Source organism: Arvicola amphibius, chromosome 5 (assembly GCF_903992535.2).
Source record: "Arvicola amphibius chromosome 5, mArvAmp1.2, whole genome shotgun sequence".
Classification (NCBI taxonomy): domain Eukaryota; kingdom Metazoa; phylum Chordata; class Mammalia; order Rodentia; family Cricetidae; genus Arvicola; species Arvicola amphibius.
In genome coordinates, this window is record NC_052051.1 from 56842558 (window position 1) to 56865248 (window position 22691).

At 49.0% G+C, this 22691-nt stretch overlaps 1 protein-coding gene across 1 annotated transcript; it reads right to left on the bottom strand.

The window, feature by feature from the left end:
• Nucleotides 1-11660: 11660 nt before the first annotated feature.
• Disp2 (dispatched RND transporter family member 2) lies at nucleotides 11661-18294 on the bottom strand. The gene is made up of 7 exons (XM_038332199.1): nucleotides 17972-18294; nucleotides 17637-17666; nucleotides 17372-17495; nucleotides 16982-17097; nucleotides 16668-16795; nucleotides 16264-16361; nucleotides 11661-14879 (listed from the first exon to the last, which is right to left on the bottom strand). The coding sequence occupies exons 1-7, from the start codon at nucleotides 18283-18285 to the stop codon at nucleotides 11661-11663; spliced, it is 4029 nt and encodes a 1342-aa protein (XP_038188127.1). The 5' UTR covers nucleotides 18286-18294.
• Nucleotides 18295-22691: the final 4397 nt, after the last annotated feature.

Below are 22691 nucleotides of genomic sequence, written 5' to 3' on the forward strand. Positions count from 1 at the left end.
TGGATTGTTGTGGGATATTTTGATTGAACTGGGACACTCTAGTGTAAGAAGAGTTTGTGTCCCAGGGGTTACTCCCAAATAACCACACAGAGACTTATTAATTATAAATGATCAGCCAATAACTCAGGCTTGTTACTAGCTAATTCTTACATTTTAAGTTAACCCATTTATATTATTACTTTACATTATTCCATGTGGCATTATCTCTCTCTCTCTCTCTCTCTCTCTCTCTCTCTCTCTCTCTCTCTCTCTCTCATATCTTACACCTCCTGTTTCCTTTCTATGCCTCACTGGCAACTCCTCTGACTCTGCCCTTCTTCCCAATGTCTTTAGTCTGGTTCTCCCATCTAACCTTATTCTGTCTAGCTATTGACCAGCTTTTTTATTAAACCAATTGTAATGACATATTCACATAGTGTAAAGGAATATTCCATACTCTAGACTGTTAAAAAAGTTTACTTTGAATCAGGGGTGGAATCAGTGACTTGCTGACTGGAATTAGCCATAGAGAAGCCAGCAATTTGGATAGAGAAGATGCACAACAAGGAAAGGGTGGGGACTGGAGTTTGAGCTTTTATTAGTTCTGGAACGAGACAAGTGTCTCCAGCCAAGGTCAGCTAGGTCAACTAGTTGCTACTCAGCCTCTCTGAGCTAGCAGGTTTTCACCCCAGCCTTTGACTCCTGAGTCTTATTGATAAATAGAATGATAGAGACTTGACTTCTGGGCCATGGGGCTGGAGACAATAATTAAAATACCAGTGAACCATGTGACAGAACATAGGTTAATAGAAATAGGTAAAGGTATAAGAGCTAGTTGGGAACAAGCTTAAGCTAAAGACCTAACTTTTATAATTAATAATATGTCTCCATGTCATTATTTGGGAGCTGGAGGTTCGACAAGAAAGTCCAGCTACAGTACTGGAATCAAAGACATATGTCTGACACTTTTTTTCTTGGTAGGGCCCCTAACAGTTTTTTCTTTTATTTTGTGTATCAATGTTTTGTCTGTGTCTGTGTCAGAGGCCAGAAGAGAGCATCAGATCCCCTAGAACTGGAGTTACAAAGACAGTTAGTTGTTACCAGGTAGGTTGTGGGAATTAAACCTGGTCCCTTGCAAGGGCAACAAGAGCTCTTAACTGCTGGGCCATTTCTCCAGCCCACTGTTAGTATCCTTTAAACAAAATAATATAGCAATGAAATTGGAATGTAACTCAGTTATAGAGTGCCTGCCAAGTATACAAGAATGCACAAACCCTGGGCTTGACCCCTGAAATGAGACTTTCTTTGGACCAACTTCCTTTGCATCTTGCTGGTGAATCCCCACCTCTCATCTTCCCAAAGTTTCTATCTCTGCCCATAAGTCCTCCCTATCTGTCCTTTCCTACTTAGCTCTTGGCCATTCATCTCTTTATTAAACCAATCAGAAGGTACCTTAGGCAGGCAAGGTAAAACAGTGATACACCTTTGCACAGTGTGATAAAATATCCTGCAACAACCCCCAGCACTGCATAAAGCTAGGTCTGATGCCTGTGGATGCTGTGGGATAATCCTCTTCTGCACAGGGAAGATTTGTCACCCGAGTTGGTTTAATAAAATACTGGTTGGCTGGTAGCCAGGCAGGAAGTATGGGTGAGGCAACCAAACTAAGGATGCTGGGATAAAGTAGGGTGGAGTCAGGGGAGACTTCAGCTAGGCACTGAGGAAACAGGACACTGTAACTCCAGCTCCCAGGAGATAGAGGCAGAGATAATCAGGAAGGAGTTCAAGGTCATTCTCAGCTACAAATCAGTTTGGGGCTAGCTTCCGCTATGTAAGACCCTGTTTCAATTTTTAAAAAAAGTTTATCAATGGTGTATAGGTCATTTATTTATTTATTTAGGTTTTTCGAGGGTTTCTTTGTGTAGCTTTGAAACCAGTCCTGTCCTGGAACTCAATTTGTAGACTAGGCTAGCCCCAACCTCACAGAGATACACCTGCCTCTGCCTCATGAGTGCTGGGATTAAAGCCATGCACCTCCACTGCCTGGTTGTCATTTATATTGTACTAGGTATTATATGAAACTTCATGATAACTTAAAGTGTATAGGAGGATATGTGTCAATCATATACAAATATTTCACCATTTTACACAAGGGATTTGAGTACCTTGGATTTTGGGATTCTGTGGGGTTCTGGAACCAACCTACTGCAGATATTGAAGGATGATTGTGCTCTTGGGAGTTATTGGTATACAAATGTATTAAAGTCGCGATACTTGGTGAGATTATCAAAAGAAGTATAGAGGGAGCATTGGAGCCAAGGGCAGGAACTCTGACACTTAGGAGTTGTGCTGATTCTAAGGTGCCTGCCAAGAAACCCAGCAAGGAGGTGCAAGACAGGCAAGAAGAAACGGAAGGCAGGGCAGCGTCCCAGAAGCCAAAGTGGAAATGGAATCCTGGAAAGAGATGGGCTCTCAAGGTCAAGATCTGCAGAGTCAAGAGGTCAAAGCCAGACTGGGCAAGACCCTATCCAAAGAGGGCTGGGATTAGCTCAGTGGTACTGTTCCTGTCCTGCATGGGTGAATTCTATTCTGGTCACTGCAATAAAATTAGTAAGCTAGAAAAGGCAAGCTAGGTGAGACCTAACAAGGATTCATTTCATCTAGTAAAAACAAGTTATTGATGAAGCTAGCAAGAGGAAGAGTGGCAGAAACTCTGAGGGGAAAGCCACATTCGAGGATGTAAGAGAAAGAGGAAGCAGAGAAAGTCAGGAAACAGAAAATAGAATTTGAGGGAGGAGCTGGAGGAGGCTGGTGAAGGTCAGGAGGGTTTTCTCAGAGGCGTGGCTACAGTGTGGGTGGGTGCTGATAGGAGCACACCAGCTAAGGAAGGAGAGAGGAGCGGGAGGCTTTGAGGGATGGATGGTCAAAGGGCAAGTGGAGGGTGGAGCTAGAGGAACATCTGCAAACCGTTTCTTCACGTGTGCCCACACTGTGCTGAAATAATATTTTTGTACACTGTGAATATGTGTCACTCTGATTGGTTTAAGAAAAGGCTGAGCCAGGTGGTGATGGCGCTTGCCTTTAATCCCAGAACGTGGGAGGCAGAGGCAGGTGAATCTCTGTGAAAGATTGACAGGCAGGAGAGGGACCTTGGTGGGTCCCATGGTGGGGGGAGGACCATGCTGGAAACAAATACACCTTGCAGAGAGCTGGATGGCGGGACAGATAAAGACTCACAGCAATAATGTTTTTGTGGGGGAAAATCCCTCTGAAGCTGTGTCTTTACCGAGGCGTATTGCTGCCTGGGGGCCAGCCTCCAGACAGCACAGGGCTCAAAAGGAATCTATAGTATCAGGCATATACTAGACTTTTCTATCTGAGAGGGTTGAGGGTGAAAAAATACTCTCTGGATGCTTTCCTTCAGACCTTTCCTTTATTCTTCTTTTGCATTCTCTGTTTTTTATTTTCCTGGTGATTCCCTTCTCTCATTCTTGATGTTTTCCTTCTAATTCTATCTTTATTCTTGATGCTTCCCTTCTAGTTCCTTCTAACTCTCTCATTCTGATGCTTTCCTTCCAACTAATTTTAACTTTCTCATTCTTTTTTTCTTCTTGGTTTTTTTTTTTTTTTTTTTGAGATAAGATTTCTCTGTAGCTTTGGTGCCTGTCCTGGAACTTGCTTTGTATACCAGGCTGGTCTTGAACTCACAGAGATCCACCTGTCTGCCTCCCAAGTACAGGGATTAAAGGCATGTGCCACACTTCCTGGCAGCTCTCTTATTCTTGATGTTTTCCTTCTAACTCATTTTGACTCCCTCACTCTTGATGTTTTCCTTCTAGCCCATTTTAGCTCTACCTAATGCTTTCTCTATTTTTTCCCTTACAGCTTATATGCCCAGCACAATCTTTCAGGCAATATGAAAATTACAATGTGGTTACATCCTGTTTTTCAGGTGAATGAATGCAAGTAAAAAGCAGCATGTTTTCCAAATCTTTCACCTGGATTGAACATTTTATATATTACAGGCAAAAAAACAAGTTGTCCCAAGAACCCGCACACATTTGTACCCAAGCAATTTGTTATAGATCAACTGTGTAGGCAAGCAAGGTCTTCTTCTCAGTCAGTTCTCTTACTGGCAGGCTGCATTTTGTGGTTATAAAGAAAGGGCCAGTTACTTTATTACTTATCTTGAAAGGTAATTTTATAAGGAATCTTAAAGGAATCACAAACCTAAACTTTTGTATATAAAAAAGAATCAGTCAGTTCTACTTTAAATCTTTAGGGTGCATACCCACTCATCAATAGTTTTTTTTTTGTTTTTGTTTTGTTTTATTTTTTAATAAGAGGAGATTGAGGGCAGAAATTAGTGTAAGGAATTAATCATCACCTTTGGTCATCAAACAATCCTATCAAGAAAACTATCAATACAATTGGGCTGCTTTGATTTTTGATTTCGGCTATGTGTCCTTGTGAACTTTAGATTGTTTTCTAGGGTTTACCATCTCAAAGCCATATTCAAAACATCTGATCTAACATGAAGTTAGTTTAGAGCTTTGTTTTGGCTAGTAACGCACACTGAAACCTGTGACTTCATTTTCCTGCATTAAGAGAATCAGAGCCAACCTGGCTCCTGGGTGCTCAATTTTTATTAATCATTAACCTGAGTTACAGCCTATGCAGCTTCTTAAGCAAAGCTCATAGGCCCTGGCTGTGTAGCATTTCCTTGTGTTTGCTTTTATTCATCAAATCTCTGTATAAGCTAACATCATCATTATCAATTAGACAGTACAGCTTAGGGGGGAAATCATCCTCATGACAATCCACAGATAAAATGTCCAGTGAGCGGGATGTTTCCATGGGATAAGCACATTATACTACAAGTAGTGGAGAATCTCTCTCCACATTCATTCAACCATGCCAGATACCAGAGAAAGATAGCAACAGCACACACATAAAGGAACAGCAGAGCCGAGCGATGGTGGCGCACGCCTTTAATCCCAGCACTCGGGAGGCAGAGGCAGGCGGATCTCTGTGAGTTCGAGACCAGCCTGGTCTACAAGAGCTAGTTCCAGGACAGGCTCCAAAGCCACAGAGAAACCCTGTCTCGAAAAACCAAAAAAAAAAAAAAAGGAGCAGCAGAAACATAAGACATCCTGGGGTCTGTGGTCTTGGGGCCTTGCCTGTCCAAGATTGACCCTTCTGAGAGTTTCTTCCTGATGGGCTGACACCTTGAACCTCAGTTGTCACCTGCAGCTCCTCTGACAGGGCCACTAGCAAAGGTGCCTTCTGATTGGTTTAATAAAGAGCCAAATGGCCAATAGATAGGCAGAAGGTATAAGCAGGACTTTCAGGTACAGAGAGGACTCTGGGAAGAAGAGGGGCAGAGATGCCAGCCAGATACAGAATGAGATGGACACATAGAATCAGATCGAGGGAAAAATTATGTGTTAGAACATAGATAATAAAAAAGTGGGTTAATTGAAAGTATAAGAGCTTATTAGGGCCGGGCGGTGGTGGCGCATACCTTTAATTCCAGCACTCGGGAGGCAGAGACAGGCGGATCTCTGTGAGTTTGAGTCCTGCTTGGTCTACAAGAGCTAGTTCCAGGATAGGCTCTAAAGCTACAGAGAAACCCTGTCTCGAAAAACCAAAAAAAGAGCTTGTTAGGAACAAGCCTAAGCTATAGGCCAAGATTTCATAATTAATAATAAATCTCTGTGTCATTAGGGCTGGAGTGGAAAAAAGAACGTGTCTAGAACACTGTGCTACTGAGGGTTTGTATTTGCTTTTGAAGCCTGGCTTTGTACAGCCCAGGCTGGACTTGAACTCCTGATCCTCCGGCTTCTACTGCCCAAATAACTGATTTTATGAACATGTGCCACCATTCCTGGCCCTTGATGTTGGTTTTTTGTTATTATTTTTTTTTTTGGTTTGGATTTTGCCCATAATGTTAGATAATTGTAAGGGATATAATTTCAGTGTAGTATATATTTTGTTTGATTTTATACATTTGTATCTTTTTCTTAGTGTTCTGTTGTATAATTTCTGTTAGTATGTCCTCATGGGGGAGCTAGAATCCAGAACTTTGATTGTGCCAGGGAAGTGTTCTACCTTTGAACTACATCCTCAGCCCCTATTATTATATGCACTGACATGTGTGTGCGTGCATGTGCATACATGCGCGCGCACACACACCTACACCCACACCACACTGTAGTTTCTATACTGTTGATTTCATCCACTGATTTTTTTTTCCTAATCTCAAACATTTTAGTTTTCACAACCACTAGTTCAAGGTGGCTATTTTTATACATTTCCGATCTCTCCTTACAGCATATGGAAGAGAGCTGTAATAACCACTTGTCTCTGTCTAATTATCACTTATGTGTCAATTTGGGCTTCATTTCAATTGATTTTTTTCCCCTCAGAATGGGTCATTTTTGTTGTGCTGGTAATTGTTTTGCTAGAAACGCCAGACATTGTGAATTTTGTGTTTGGTGGGACTGATTATTTTTGGATTTATAAAAATATTCTCGAGCTTTTCTTGGGTGGATTTAGTTGCTTAATGCAAATTTACTCTTCCCTAAGCCTGTTTTAAGATCTGACAGCATGAACTGATGCTGTACCTCAGTGGAAGAGTGTGTGCTTAGAATGTGTGAGGTTGAGGGCTGGAGAGGTGGCTCAGCTGTCAATAGAGCGTCTGACTCTTCTAGAAGACCCAAGCCTCTAGCTCCCGTATGGGGAGGCTCACAACTGCCTGTAACCCAGCTCCCAGAGATGTGACATGCCCTTCTGGACCAGGGGCGCTCACACAGATGCGCACACATCTCCATACAAACACAGACATGCATATACACAATTTAAATGATAGTAAAATAAACAAAATAGTAACAGCAAAAAGAAAAAAAATCTGTAAAATCTTATATTCAGCCCCAAGCACCAAAACAGAGAACAGGGGCCAGGTGAGGTGGGGAGGACTTTAATCCCAGCACTGGAACAGCAGGGGAAGATGGGTCTCTTATGAGTTTAGGGCCAGTTTGTTCTATATAGCAAGTTCCAGGCCAGCAAAGGCTACTTAGTGAGACTTCCGGTGAAGAGAGAGAGAGCTGTGTAAGAGTTGGGTGGAACTGAGCAGTGTGTAGACCAGGCTAAGACCCTCTTCACAGCTGCAGGAGTTTTCCGTCTGGCAGGTGGGAAACAGGCGTCCCTCAGGTCTTACGTGAGTAATAGCATCTTTCTTATTTTTGGTGGATCTTTCCTTGGGTTCAGGTAGTTTCCTCCTCTTAGACGAGGGACTGTGGCTGGCTGAACTCTCCTAAAGCTGGGGTATAACATTTTTCAGAGGCCCCGGAATTCTCTTTGTGCGTTCCAGGACTGTGTTCTGAGCACTATCCACTCGGACTTCCCAGACTCTGAACTGACACCTAAGACTCCATAGTCCTTGTGGCTTTGCCCTGGCTCTCCCCATTCCAGCGCCAGCTTCAGAGAGGCAGGGTGGCTCACCCGTGGATGTGGGTTGCCTGCTGTTAGTCTGACCCACCCTAGGCACAACATTATATTTAGATTCTCCCTCTCTCATTGTTTGCTTTCCCTGTGACGGTGACTACACCCAGGGCATCTGCACATTTGCTGGCAAGCTCTACCCTCAGCCCCAAGGTGACCTTTTAGATTATCGCTGGGGTTTTCCAGTCCTCTAGGCCTGGTATCATGGAGCATAGATATGGTCATTGTCTCAGCTGCTCTTACTCACCTGCCTTCTGCAGAGCTGTGTGGCAATGACTTACAAGAACAGGACCTAGAAATCATTAAAAAAAAAAAAAAAAGATTCTTTCGGGCAGTGGTGGCTCACACCTTTAATCCCAGCACTCAGAAGGCAGTCAGGTGGGTCTCTGTGAGTTCAAGGCCAGCCTGGTCTACAGAGCGAGTTCCAGGACAGCCAGGACTGTTACACAGAGAAACCCTATCTCATAAAACAAAAACAAACAAATAAACAAACAAAAAAAGATTCTTATGTGCACCCAAATCCCTGATGCCCACACACGCATCCTCCCACACACACTCTTAAGATTGTTGGAGAGAGGTGGGAAGAAGGGAGCTTGCACAGATTCTTTGTGGGAAGGGTTCTTTGGAGACTTGAGCCAGTCTGGTTCCAAACCAGCTCTAAGAGGCTGACCTTGAAGCCAGCAGTGGTAGCATACACCTTTAATCCCAGCACTCAGGAGATCTCTGTGAGTTCGAGGACAGCCTGGTCTACAGAGTGAGTTCCAGGATAGCCAGGGCTACACAGAAAAACCCTGTCTCAAAAACAAACAAACAAACAAACAACAACAACAAAAACCAATAATCAAACAAATTTAATAAAAACTAATGCCCCTCCCCCAAAGAGGATGACACTGAACTCTTCATCCTCTTGCTTCTATTTCCCAAGTGCTGGGATTGTGGGCATGCTCACAGTCCAGCTGAGGGATCAGGCTCTTCAGGGTGCTCAACCACACCCAGCTGAGGGAGCAGACTCTTCAGGGTTGTGAACCTGCTGGGCTCCCAGAGCACGCAGTGGGAAAGTCAAGGCCAATTGCTGTGGAGATACTGTGCTCTCATGCAAGCAAAGGCGATATTTTGTGGAGAGGGTTGCTACAGATAGACGACAGGACTCCTGCATGCTAAACATGTGCTGTACCACTAAGCTATACCCCAGCCCAAGGCAGAACTGCTCATGCTTAGGAAGATAAGTCACCTTCTCCTCCCTGGGACCCATCACCCAACCTGGTCTGATTTGGATTATTGCGTCGGTGAAGAGGTTTATCGGGCCACAAAAACTTTTCACCATTGACCAGCCATTGTAAGTCATCTGGCCAGCCTTTCCCCATCTTAAACATTAAAAAAAACATTTATTTATTTAATATGTATGTGAACACATGCATGCATACACTATGATATGTATGCGGAGGCTGGATCTTGTCTCTGCCTCTCAAGTGCTGGGATTAAAGGTGTGCGCCACCACCACCCGGGTTTTTTTTTTGTTTGTTTGTTTTGTTTTGCTTTGTTTTGTTTTACAGCATGGTCTTGTTATGTTGCCTATGCTATCCTTGGTCTTCTGGGCTCAAGTGATCCTCTTGCTTTAGCCTCCCAAGTAGCTGAGACTAACAGAATCTGTATGATGTCAGCATGATCAGGGGGTACTTATCTCAACTTAGTTATTTTGCAAGGAGCTGGCCTACATGGTCAGTTCTCTCTCTCTGTAGCCATGAGTTCTGTTTCTACAGAGTCAATCACACAGACCCAGAATATTCGGGGGTGGGGGTGGGGGTACCACACCAAACCCGAAGACATTAAAAAAGAAAAGAAAGAAAAGCTCAACACACGCTTTTTTTTTCCTCGTCATTATTATAACAATACAGTGTAAGGACTGACAGCATTTACATCATATTGGGCGTTATAAGTGCTCTAGAGACAATTGAAATATACAGGAGAATATGCTTCGTTATATGCAGATACCACACAGTTCTACACCAGGGACTGGAGCATCCTCGGATTTCGGCACCCTGAGGGCGGGTGCTGGAACCAGCTCCGCACGGATACTGAGGGACGTGCCTTCTGACTTTTCTGCATTCTTACGTTCTCATTTGAGTTTCTGCTCCACTTAGCTAGGGCTGCTTGGGGTGGGAGGTAGATCTCAGCAACACAGGAACACAACAACAACAACAACAAAAACCAAAAGCGCCCTCTGGCTTGCCTCTAGCTTTGCCCCAGGTTGTTTGGCGCCGAAAGCTTGTCACTTCTCTGTCACTCACCTGTAAAATGGCCTAGATTGGCAGTCTTCATGCCATGCCTTCTGGATCTGCCAGGAACCTGGGGGCCCTGGAGAGCGTCACTAGGAAGGGAAGCTGAACTCTCTCCCTCCCCTCCCCAGTGCTCACACAACCATTGCAGCAGCTACTTTTAGACACGGGAGGTTTTTTGTTTTTTTGAAAGAACGATCCAGTCCTTAGGGGACAGTGGGGCTGGATCACCATGCCTCCTCTCATCTGACGTGCTTGATCTTCTGAAGCTGCTCCAGCCGTTTCTTTCAAGATCTTCCCAGTCACCTCGCCCTGGGTACCCAAGCTCAGGAATAGCACTGCATCCATTAATGCTTGCCTGTGTATGGAAGCTGCTTCCCAGGCAGAGGCCCTGATATCTTGATATCACCCCTCTATTGCCTGTAATACTGTTTCAAAGCAGGGGTTCGGTCAACTTGCTGATGTTGCCTGGTGTCATGAGCTGTGTCACATGGGATAAAGCATCAGGACAGAACCTTTGCTTTTGGTGGGGAAAGCCAGGCTTTGGTCTTTGAGTCTCCTTAACACCCTAGAGACACCCAGTCTTTAGAAACCAGGGAACCTGACCTAGAGAAATTTCAGGTTCACGAACTCCCACACAAGACCGAGTCTGTGTTCTTGTCTTAACTAGATTCTGCTCAAATTCTTCTGTCCCTCAGCACCTCTCCTGGCAAAGCCTCTTTGTACTCCGTAGCCATGAGAGAGGCTCACCCTTGAAGCCTGAGACCCCGATGGGCTTGTAACCTGCTACACTCCATTGCCAGGGGGCATCTCTGGATTTCAGAGGCTAGCGCAAAGGAAAGGGGCAACTCTGGGGTCTGCTCAGACTGCAACTCTCTCTGCAGGTGGAAGGGGAAGGAGAGTTTACAGAGAGACCCTCAAGATGGGAGCATGAGTAAGGGTCAGAAGCAGAGGATCAGGACAGCCAGGATCCACTGGCCCTGAAGCAGACAGTCCCTGAAGCAGGCAGTTGGAAGGGGACTGGAAGCGGCAGTGCTAGAACGAGCCAGTGGCGGGACTTTGGGGAAACCAATCAACCTTACTTAGTCTCATGACCAGCCGCAGGCCACTCTGTAATGGAGTCGCAGAATCCAAGGAGAATGACAGGTGTGGGCGTGGCAAAGGATGCCGGCTGTTCACCAATAGGGGAGCATTCTGGAGCCCACTTCCGGTGAGGGAATCCTGGGTTTTCCCCACGCTCCAAAGCCAACTCTCGCATCCCCTCATGCTTCTCCTCACCCCCCCCCCCCCCGCCGCAGCCATCTCTGTCCTGCCTTTGGAGAGTGTCTAGTCACACCAGCAAGCGTGACGAGAGCAGGGCAGTGCAGGACAGAGAGGCCTAGGTTCAATTCTGGTCCAGAAAGCTCCCCGCTAAAGTGAAGTATGCTGATTTAAGATCCGATGGGAAGGGGTGAGATTCAGCAGGCTGTGGAGGCTAAGGGCTTTTTTACAGTTAGTGAGGTTCCCTGATAGGATCCCAAAGATGGGTTACTTTAACATCACTGAACTTCTTGCCACCTGGAAAAAAAATGACCAGCCTCCCCTGATACCTGGAGTTGTACATCTGGCCTCCCCCCTTTTCCAGAGGAGGAGTCCTTGTTGGCACTGTGCGGGCAGGTGAGCCCTCAGCTCCTTACAGGGAGAGCCTGGTATCACCTTGCAAGGCCCTCCCGCTGAGAACTCCAGACGTAGGGGTTAAGTAGCAAAGAGATGGAGGCTGGGCCATCTGGCAGGGTTGAGAATCCATAGTTGGAGACACCATGTCGATGTGGAGAAATACCTTCCGGCTCTAAGCTAGTGTAGCCTCTGTCTTATTTCCACCAACAGGGTTCTGGACCCTGGTCTGGCCTTCCCTGGGCTCTTTCAGCTGCTGTAGCCAGAGGTGTAGGTGCTAGGCCTACGGAGCCAAACATCGGGAAGATCTGGCTGACTGTTGGGGAGCACCACCGGGCTGATGTCACCCGCCCCACCACGGCCCTTCCAGGATAAGCTAGAATGGTGGGAGTTGGGCAGATTTGGGTCATAGATGGTCTCCTTCAATGCAAGCCAGAGAGTGTCACGCTTCCCGTTCAGCTGGCCCCGCTCAAGTACCGGGTGTCCAGTGCCATTCATGGCTTCCGGTGAGGTGCCTACAGAATCTGGCACACGGACACTGGGCTCCAAGGCGTAGGTGTCATCAGAGGCGCTGAGCCCCTCCAGGGTGTTGGCTGAAGAGTCCGGGAGCTCTTCAACTTTGGGATTGGGGCAGTGGGCAGGGCCTTCTCGCAGGGCCTGCAAGGGCTCTGCTTTCTGTCCCTGGGAGTCCTGCCTGATCCAGGTTTGGGGGTTGGGACCGGCTTGCTTATAAGGAGAAGAAGTCTGCAGGGCTGGGCACTGGCTGAAGACTGTCTGGTGGTCCAGAAGCAGATCCCTTGGGGAGGGAGGGGCCGGTGTCGGCCCGTGGCAGCAGCTGCCGTCATGCAGCTGCAGGTCTTCAGAGAGTATGGAAGGCCGGTGGGACAGCTTGCTGGTGGCTGTGCTGGTGTCGAAGCTGGGGCTCCGGCGCCGTGCCAGGGGCTGCAGCTCATAGTGCTCAGAGAACCCGGGTGGCCCTGTCCGTCCCTTCTCGTCAGGCTCCTCAGTCCCGGCGTCCCATGGCAGGTGAGCACAGGGCCACAGGATCTGCCCACAGTTCTTCTCTGGCCCAAAGAAACAGCACAGGGACTGGAAGAAGAAGCTGGCGAATCCACAGCTGACAAACTTGACCATCATGACGATGATGCCCAGCTTTCGATAAAGCAGAATGGTGGAAGGCAGCATGAGCACACCGGAGGCAAACAGCGCGCCTGTCCCCATTGCTGCGGCGCGGCTGGTCTGGCGCAAGGAGAAGGCCACGCGGCTCAGGCGGTCGGGATGAGGGCACAAGTGATAGGAGATGCAGTAGTTGACGGTTAAGTCTACAGAGAGGCCCACGGAGGCTGAGAGAAAGAGGGACTCGGCAGTGTTGAGCTGCCACTCGAGTAGAACCAGCAAGCCCACAGTGAGCAGCACGGTGCCAGCCACAGCTGCCACAGAGAACAAGCTGAGGGGAACGTTCCAGGTGCCCAGGAGCAGTGTGGCAAAGGCCAGGGCCAGAGCGAGACCCAGCACCACAGCAGGCTCGGTACTTAGGCTATGCTGCAAGCTGTACAGCTCCAAGGTGCTGGTGAACCAACCCTGGTTGAGGCCCGGAGGTGCCTTGGCCAGCTCTGTAGACAACCAGCGGCTGACCTCGGTGTAGAAGTGGTGGACCGGGCCATACTCTGTACTGTATGGTAAGTTGGTCTGGAACTTCAGAACCAAAGCGGCCAGGTTGCCATGAGCATCGAAGCGGAGTCCCAGGTCACGGGTGCCATCAGGACTTTGCTCCAGAGCCATCATCTTGAGACAGTGCAGGTAAAGCTGGGGAGCCCAGGGGAATTCTGACTGGCCACAGCATAGATCGGGACTCAGGCGGCCACAGCTGGGGCTGTCCATCCACTGCTGGAGGGTTTCCACTAAACACAGCGTAGGCCAACCCTCTGGCTGATCTCCAAAGAAGCTCTGATTCCGGGCTCCATGGCAGAGCGCCAGGAGCCACTCCTGGGCCTCGGGGCTGCTGGGTGCGAAGTCAGGATCGCTTACTACTGAGCTGTTGCTGCGAGGGTCCAGGGGATCACTAGTGTCCACTGGCAGAACTCCCCACACCAGAACTACTGGCAAGTTGCCACCCTCGTTTGGAGGCAGATCCTCGAACAGGAACTGCTGGCGGTATTCAGCATCAAAGCGCTCAAAGGGATGGCTAGACCGGAAGACCTGGCCGCCGAGTGGTAGAAGAATGGGCAGTTGCAGGCGAGGGCTGACGCCGCCGATGTAGGCGCCCCCTGCCGCCAACGCCGCGAACCAACAGATCCAGATGTACCGAAACTTAATGACGCCACAGGGCAACAGGCGCTGGAAGAGCAGTCGCGAAAGGATGGAAATAATCCTGCGAAGAATGCGGATCCGTCTGTGCAACGCCAGCAACAGCCGCAAGGGGTCGCTACCGCCCCTCTGGCCCTGCGCTTGGGACACACAGCCTCGTGCCAGGTAGCGCTCCTGGAGCACGACGGTGGCAGGAAGCCAGACTAGTGTGAGCCCCATGTGCACTAGCACAGCAGTGCCCATGAAAAGAGCGAAGCAGCGCACGGTGGGCAGGCGGCTCAGGTAGCTGCCGTAGAAGGCCGCGCTGGTGGTGAGGCCTGAGACCAGAAGCAGGTAGCCAAAGTGGTGCATGGTGCGGCCCACACGATGTCCTAGACCCCCGGAGGGCACCTGGCCCCTGCTGAGGCGCCACAGGTCGAAGAAGATGAGAGTGTAATTGACACAGACGCCACTAAGCAGAAGGATGGAGGCTAGATTAACAAAGGGGAAGTAGGCCATGCGGAATGCAACATGGTAAAGAAAGAAGGCCACCATTAGGGAGCCTAGCACCCCCAACAATGACATGAAGGTGATGAAGAGTGACCGCAGGTAGAGGGACATACTGAAGAAGATGACAACCAGGGCCAGCAAGGGGTACATGGTATCTTCGGCCAGGTAGTACTTCAGCAGTCTAGGCTTGAGGCCCAAGTCCATGCCACTGATAGATGTATAGTTGTCAGAGACCTTGACGGGGTCAGCTAGGCCATCCAGGTAAATATCTAGCAGGGAGGAAGTCTTTATAATGGGCAGGAAGAGCAGGCCGAACTTGAGGGAGGGCACCTGGTAGTCTGCAGTCTGGGGACTCAGGAAGTCTCTGTCTAGCAGAAAGTGCAGGAGCTGGTAGACAGCGCTGCTCCGGGTACACTTGGTGGGAACTTGGGCACAAAACGGGGGCTTGTTCTGCCTGGAGCCCATACAAGCGGGCACCAGGACACCTCGATGGTAGAAGGTGGCGCAGAACCGAAGCAGGGCCAACGTGCGGTCTGCGTCAGCTTGGGTAGTGTCCTGGCAGGAGGAGCGGTTGGACAGCACAGCCAGATAGTTGCCCAGGGACCAACTGGGACAGCACTCATTGGCTGCCGATCGCTGGCACAGAGCCCCGAAGCTGATATGAGAGCGGATCTGTAGGGCACACAGGAGTGGGAGGAGGGAGCTCAGAGGGAAGTCCAGGGGCCAGGTCTCCCCAGACCTGCCCTTGGACCCTCCCCTCTTCTGTCACATTGAAGGGCAGAGAGAAAGCATCTTGACAGCCCATCAGAAATGCTTTATCTCAAAGCTGCCTTTGCCCCTGGCCTAGACTCTAGCAGCTCTATCCTGGCTTCTTCCAAGAGGGCCCTCAGGGCAGCGTTCCCAGGCCTCTCCCAGAGGCTCTGCCGGAAGGTCTCCTACAGGCCACCCAACCTTAACTCTGCAACTTCCTGAGTCAGGGACTGGAGTGGAGGTGACAGGCCACATATGGAACAAGGCCAGGAGACAGGAAGCTGGGAGCAAGCAGTGGGAAACTCTCTAGGGTCACTGAGAAATCCCGCCCAGCTCCTCTTTCCCTGGGGTGTTCAGCTCTTTTCCCAGCCTGTACCCCCTTTCCTCTTCAGCCTTGCTGTTCACACCACAGCAGCCGGGGTTGTACAAAGAGCTCCCACCCAGGAGTCAGACTCCCTGCTCTGCTGCTAACCTAACACGCACAGCCTCGGAGCTTAGTTCGCAGTGATGACGACGCTGAATGTTTATCAAGCCGTCGCTAGTGTCAGCATTATGCTAAAGTCTTCCAAATCCTATCTCATTTCACTGTCACCATCCCTATAAAGGACGAACCATCACTGTCCCTTTTCCACTTATGCAGGGCCGAGGATGTTGCTCAGTAAAAGAGTACATACTTAGTACTCACAAGTATGTAAGTTTGATCCCCAACACTGCAAAAACAAAACCCAGCACATATGAGGCCCCGAGAGATTAAGAAGTCATGTGCCAAGGGAGCCCGAGAGCTAGCCTTGAACGTGAGCATCTGAGTGAAGAACACATATTCTTAACCAGTGTCCTTTGATGCTCTGGACGTCATGGTGTGACACAGGGGACTTGGGCCACAGAACTACACAGTGGTTTCCACACTCGTTTTTAGCAGTGAACCTGTCATAGATGTGATTGTATGTGGTTCTTTAAAAGCATAGTGGAATTGGCCTTGCTTGGGTTGAAAAGGGCTGCAGCCTTGAAGCCTAGAGTCTCAGCTTCCAAGGGTCAGAGTCCCCTCAACACATTTTTGAGATCTCTTTTCAAACCCTTTGGAACTCCCCAGGCTCTGCTTGAACTTTCTTTGTGACAGGAGGTTGGTGCTTCTAAAACCAGTCAACTTTGTTCTTCCTATCCCAAACCAGATCCTCCAGTAGAGTTGGAATACTTTCCCAAGCAGGCTCTTCCCAGGCCACCTTGGCGGTCCTGCAGTGCACTGGCACCAGGTCCTTTGTGTCCTCAGTTCCCACCCAAGCCCCTGGCGTCTCCCCAGCCAGCTCACCTGTTCCTGTTCTATGCGACACATGGAGTGGATGGCTTGCAGGTTCCACAGGCTTCCCCCAGAGGTGGATACAAACACCAGCTTTGCATGGCTCTTCTCTGCAACACAACCCCCACATGGCTCAGCCCTTTGACCCCAGAACCTGGGCCCGCTAAAGAGAAGAGGCTCATCCTAGGCCACCTGAAGCCTTGATTCCCAGGAGCCTGAAGCCTATGCCTGATACCTCATCTCACCCGCCTCAGCTTGACTGCACCTGACTGGAGTACTTGAGACCTATTTTATTACTTCATTTTCCTTGGCTTGAGTATGACTCGTGACTCTATCTGCCCACATCTGCTGGGGACATGCTTATTCTACTCAGTGGGGCTCCCACTGCAGTCAGGGCTGGCCATGTTGTAGCTTACCAGGAGGGCCACAAAAGAAGTTCTCCTCTTCTTTGTCTTCCATGGGCTCCACCATCCTCTTGGTCCGGACCACACTCTCCTCAGCCCTGCCCCAGGCTGCAGGGCTCAGGGTGCTGAGGAGGTTTGAGCTGAGGTAGATAGAGAGAGTCGTGGTTTTCCCAGGGTACTGTGGACTGGTGGACTCACATGATGGAAGACCACTCGCACAAGGAGCATCAGCAACCTCACACATGTCTTCAGAGAGGTCACCCAGTGTCCCCTCCCAGAGTTTCTCTTCCCTTTCTCCTCTCAGTGGGAAGATGGGAACCTGTTACCTGTTCATCTCAGGGTCTGGGGAAAGAGAAAACAGATTCTTGGGGCCAGTGAGGGCCTGCATCGCTTTCCAGACTTCCAGCTTTCTGCTGATCTCTGTGTCTCGAGGTTCAAAACCCTGCAGGGAGGAGAGCAGAGAGGGGCAGGTGTGCAGGAGGGACTGGGGCCAAGGGAGGAGTGCCCTCCTTCTGTGCTCTTTCCAGGTCTGCCCCTTTGGTTCCCCCTCCCTGGATTGTAGACATATGCTCTCTGTACCATCCTTACAGCTCTCTGGCAATCAAGAGCCCACCAAGGCTACCTTACTTCCAAGATGGCCAACTGTCTCCCTCAGACTGAGCTGCAAGGTTCAGTCCAGGGGTCTCCCTCCCTCCCCCGGTCCCCAGGCCTCTCACCAGTAAAGGCTCAGAAAAGTCAAGTGGAGGACTTCCCAACAGCCCAGCTAGGGTACAGAGGAAGATGAAGGCCAGACACAGCAGCAGCACGGCCGTTGGCCACTCGGCAATCAGCTGGGAATAGCTGGAGAAGAGGGAAGAAGCCCATATGAATTGATGTTCGGTGTGGTGGTAAGGCTGGTGACCTGGGAGAGCAGAGCAGAGAGCCCGTGGAGTGGGTACCAGCCTGGTCACGCCCGGGAGTTCAGGGGAGGCCTGGACCTACCTCTTTGGCATCCGGAAAGTGCGTTCCTGCCTGTGGAAGAGAAGAAGAGAGATTTGCCAGTCTTCTGGTGTGTGCCTGTGTCCGGTTGGAGGCAGGGCAAAGACTGAGTGTGTATTGGATGGGGAGTGACAGAGGTGACAGGGCATAGAGGAAGCGGTATCAGTTTTCAGAGTTGCCCACCCCTGAATTTCAGTGTCCTCCTCTCTCCAAGCTCCCTCCTTCATCAGAGGCAGGAGACATCCAAGGCTCCTCCTGAGAGAGGAATCTGGAGGCTTCCATCAGGGTCTGCCCTACCTTTCAACGGCAGCAAGCAGGTTCTTCCAGCCCCTCCTTACCTGACGCTGACCACGTGGCGCTGCACTGAAGGTGGCTTCCAGACCCCGTCATGCTGTGCGGGGTCTATGGCTGTGCTGAGGTTGGAGACATGAGCACACAGAGAGGCTTGATCGCCCAGCCCTAGTAAGGAACTGCCTTCTTGATAGTCTTGAGGTGCTCGAGGAAAGGCAAAATGTCCGGCTGTTAGTGGGCTGGTTGGGTCTGCAGCCTGGAGGGTGGAGACTGTGGGCGCCGAGACTGCCTCACCTGCTGGGTCTTCAAGGGGACAGGTGTGGAGGGAGCAGCTTCTCTCTGGGCTTGCTTCAGGAGCCATGCCTTTGGTCTGGGACCTGGGAGAGGGCAGGCAGGGAAGGAGGAGTGTTGGTGGGTTATTTGTGTTCTGTGTTTTGTGTCCCAGGGTTGTTCAGTAAGCAAGACAAGGAGATTAGAGCTCAGACCCTGCTTGCTATCACACCTGTTACTGCATACATGATCTCATTTGCTGTCTACAAAAAGAAGAATTTTCTCGTTTTACAGTTTTGAATGCAGATTCAGTGAGAAGTAAAGATTAGGACCTTGAGCCATGTTCAAAACCTTCTGACCTTCCTGTATGGTTGTCTGTTTATCCCCACCCCATCTCTCTCCAGGGTCTTAAAGTGTAAACCTGCCTGTCCTGGTACTCACTATGTAGACCAGGTTGTCCTTGAACTCACAGATATCTGCCTGCCTCTGTCCAGGGCTGGGATTAAAGGGCTGCTCCACTGTGTCCAGCAGATGTCCTTTGAACACCTGAGTCCGTCATTACTCTCCCTAAATCAGTCACTTGCCCGCTCTCTGTTCCATTGGCCTACTGGGTATTTCTTCATGTATTTGATGCAGCGGGCTAACAGATCGTAGACTTGTCCCCCTCTCAGGTGGGTGGTGGAGGCTGGGAATGCAGAAGCTGATGGTTAGAAAGTCTCATCCCCATAGCTTCAGTGCCTTGAACAGCTCACTGGCTCAGAAGGTGGCCAGGGAATGTTCATTAGGTGAACACAGTGCTAGCTTGACTGTGAGGAGTGAGGTGGTGATGAATAAGACTCTGTTCCTTCATCTGGGAATTTGTAGTAGTTGGGAGATGCAGACAGCCCAACATGTTGGTTTGTATGAGAAAGAAATCCAGATGGCTCAATTTTAATGGGGATGAAGGAAGGTGGAAAGTTCAGCTAACAGGAGTGCTGCCCTTCTGACAGCCCGGGGCCATGTACAGCATGGCTTTACTTTGTCAAGGTGTATACAGTTCAGAAAGGGAGCTGGAATATGGCAGGAAGAAGTCAGTGATGACCCCAAATTAGTCATAAGACAACACTGTGGGGGCCTCTTTCCAGTCTTCTGCTCTAAGAGAAGGTAGAGTCTCACTTCTGCAGCAGGATTGCCAGTCTTAGGGAAAAGAAAAGCTGGCTACAGGGCAGACTGCCTGGAGACCATGGGGTTTCCAGCAGGGTTGAGACCTGAATGGTAAAGCAAAGTCTCCTTTCCTTTGGCTTGCATTGTAGTGATAGGCAATGCGCAGCCTTTGTGTCTGGCTTTGAGAGAAATGTTTTAGCAAAGCCTTTGCTATGTTTGGGTTAATCAGTAGAGGCTGAAAATTGTTTTGAGACTGTTGAAACCTTGTAGAAATGTCTGTCTGGAGACTCTGCACTTGGTGCTACATGAGAGTGCTTGCATCTACACCGACCTTGGTCTTAAGATGCTCCTGGCAAACCTGGAGTTTGTACTTTTGGTTATGGCTAGCCATAATCAGAAGGGACAGAGATCTGTGTGGGCTGTCTGCTCTCATGGACAGCAACAGCAAGATGACTTTGGGAGTTGGAACATTTTCCAGCCTCTATTAGCCTTGTGTATGCTTGAATAAAGTAACTGGAGTCAGCTAGCTGGCTGTCATCCTTCTCCAAGAAGGCTGAACCAGCTGTTCCTTCAGAAAATGAAGGCATAGCATCTTGGTGAGCTTCTTTCTCTACTGCAGCCCCTACGACGGATATCAAACAATAGCTGAGTTCTGTCCAGAAAACATGAAAAGAAACTGGCAATAATAGGTGAACCTGCCTATCCCCCTCCCTGTGTTGGGAGGATGGCTCTTTAAGAGAGAACAAGTCTCAAGGGAGCCATAGAGGTAGGCTCTAGGCTCCATCATCTTTTGGCTCTGGGGCCCTCAGAAAAGACATTGAAGCATTTGATGTCGAATGTTTTGATGCAACAATTTGCTTTCTTGTCCTTTCCCAGACTCAGGACCATAGGGACTGTGTGCTCTAAGAAGTATATTTGCATGGGCAACCTGTCCCTTTGGGCCCTCAGGTGATATCCCCAGTTCACAAAGGCTTGTATCTTGGGAGTCTTGCTGTAGCTCTAACCTTAAAATCTTTCTTGGCTTGTTCTCTAAAAGCTGCATTTGAAATCTGATGTCATGATTGAAATCACTGATATTTATTTGTACTTACTCAACATTTACGAATACATAAATTTGACCGAAGATGTTCTAAAGCAAGACATCGGAGGGCTCCATAAAATGCTGATGACATAATCATTCAGGGTGCCGGCATACCAACTCTTGGAAGCCAATCCCTTTGAACCAAAGAGAAGTTGGATAAAGGCCCTGTGTCATGTGTATGTGTGAGATCATTTATTAATTTATTCTCATATCAAGGTGGGATTTCACTGTGTACCTCAGGCTGGCCTTGAACTCAGAACTCACCTGCCTTAACTCCCTGAATGCTAGGATTACAGATGTGTGCCACCATGTGTGGTGCTGCCATTTACTAGAGTTTTTAATTCTAGAGAATCTCCTAGTTTACTTATTCATTTATGTCCTTGTATATTCCATGTGCTAAACACAGTGCTTGGTCTGCACTGGGTCCTGAAGACTTGAATATGGCCAGCATCAGCAAGGGTCTCTCTGGAGAACAAAGCCTGCTTTCTGCGTCTTACTCTCCTGAAAAAGGCTTTCCACCTACCAGACTGATGAATTAACAAAGGAGGAAAGAAAGCATTTGCTTCCACTTGTGGGGCCTTCTCTTCCCTCAGTCTGGAGACAGTGCGTCAATCTCTGCTTTTTGCCTTTGAAGACAGCCTTTCATTTCACCTTTGCCTGCTCACCTCCCTACCTGTTACGTGATTATTTCTTTCCCCCTTACCTGGATGCCTGCTTGCATACACATTGGATTATGCCGCAGTCCATGATCTCCCCTTCTGCGCTATGCCTGTCATTATATCACTGTGGAGAGCCAGAAACTCTCCAGCCTGGCTGCTGTAGAGCCTGGCCTTTATCTCAATCACTCCAATTTATTTATTTAATTTGTAGCACTGAGTTTGATCTGGGTTGGGTCCCGACATGACCAGTATCAGCTCTGCTCCCCCTCTTTAGAGTAGGGCCTGCCTCCTAGGGGTTAAGGCAATGGGGTAGCCAGAGTGGAGGTGAGGGGCCTGGGGCAACAGTCCATGACCTTACAGTGCAGAGCACAGACTTGTCCTAAGAACCAGGCCCCCACTTGGAGTGTCAGTCTCTTTTGTAATGGAAGAAGTCAGTCATAGGGAATGCTGCTGGAAAATGGAGCACTCTCTTCTCCCAACTCCTTCCTGTTAAAGGGGATCAAGTCTCCATCGTTTGCTCCCTTCCATTGGGGTCTCTATTGCTCTCGCCCCCCTCTGGACCCTTTCAGTCCCCTTCAGATGTTATGGATCAACTGATCCCAATTTTACCCTTCTTCGCTGTGTAGGACCTTGCAGCAGAGGAGAGAACCTGGGATTCTGGCCTTACTACAGTAGAGCTGAGTCTCTGTCTCAGTCTTTTCAACGAGAAGAGCCAGGCCTCTAACTAGGAGCAGCAACTTCCCAGGTTTCCTGCCTGTGCCCCAGAGCCTATGAGCCACATCAGGCAGGGGATTGAAAGTGCTGAATCTGGCTTCGCACAGAAGGTCACCATTTTATCAGGACCCCAGGCACAGAGTCCCAACATGGGAGCTCCAGAAGGGGCAATGTATATGAATTAACCTGGCTCTGCACACACAGAGAAGTCATCTGGATGTCACTGTGATCCCATAGGGTGGCCAGGACAGGCGAGGGGAGCAGTCCACACCATCAAGAAAATAAATGGTCATTTTAAAAACACAAATAATAAACTATTTCAGATGTTTCTGCAGTCAGTGAATTTATGAAATACTGTAGTATTGGAAGTTGGTCTTCTAGTTCAGATACTTGGAGGCAAATGATCCCCACACCCTCCAGGCTTTTCTCTCTCTCCAGGCTTTTGATATATAGCCCAGGCTGACATCAAAGTCAGGGCAATCCCATCCTCAGCCTCCCAAACTGAGATTACGTATAGCCCATGCTAGCCTTGTTCTATTTACACTTCTGCCTCTGTCTCCTAAGTGAGCCCTGGGGTTAATTTGCCACCACACCTGAGTTTTTCTAAAGATAGAGTCTCTCTCTATAATCTAGATAAAGATGCAGAGGCAGAACCTAGAGGGAGGGACTTAGGAGGCAAAGAAAAGGGAGACACCAGGGCCTATGTCGTTCAGAGTAGCCTTGAGCTTGTGATCTTTCTGTCCCAGCCACCTAAGTGCTGCATTAAGGTGTATGTTACCATGTGTGGCACCAGGCCTGCCTGACTCCTTTCCAAAATGTTCTGGGAGTGAGGGTGGGAGTCAGGATGTAGTAGAAAGCATTCTTTGCATACATAAGGCTCTGAATCTAATTTTTTGCATT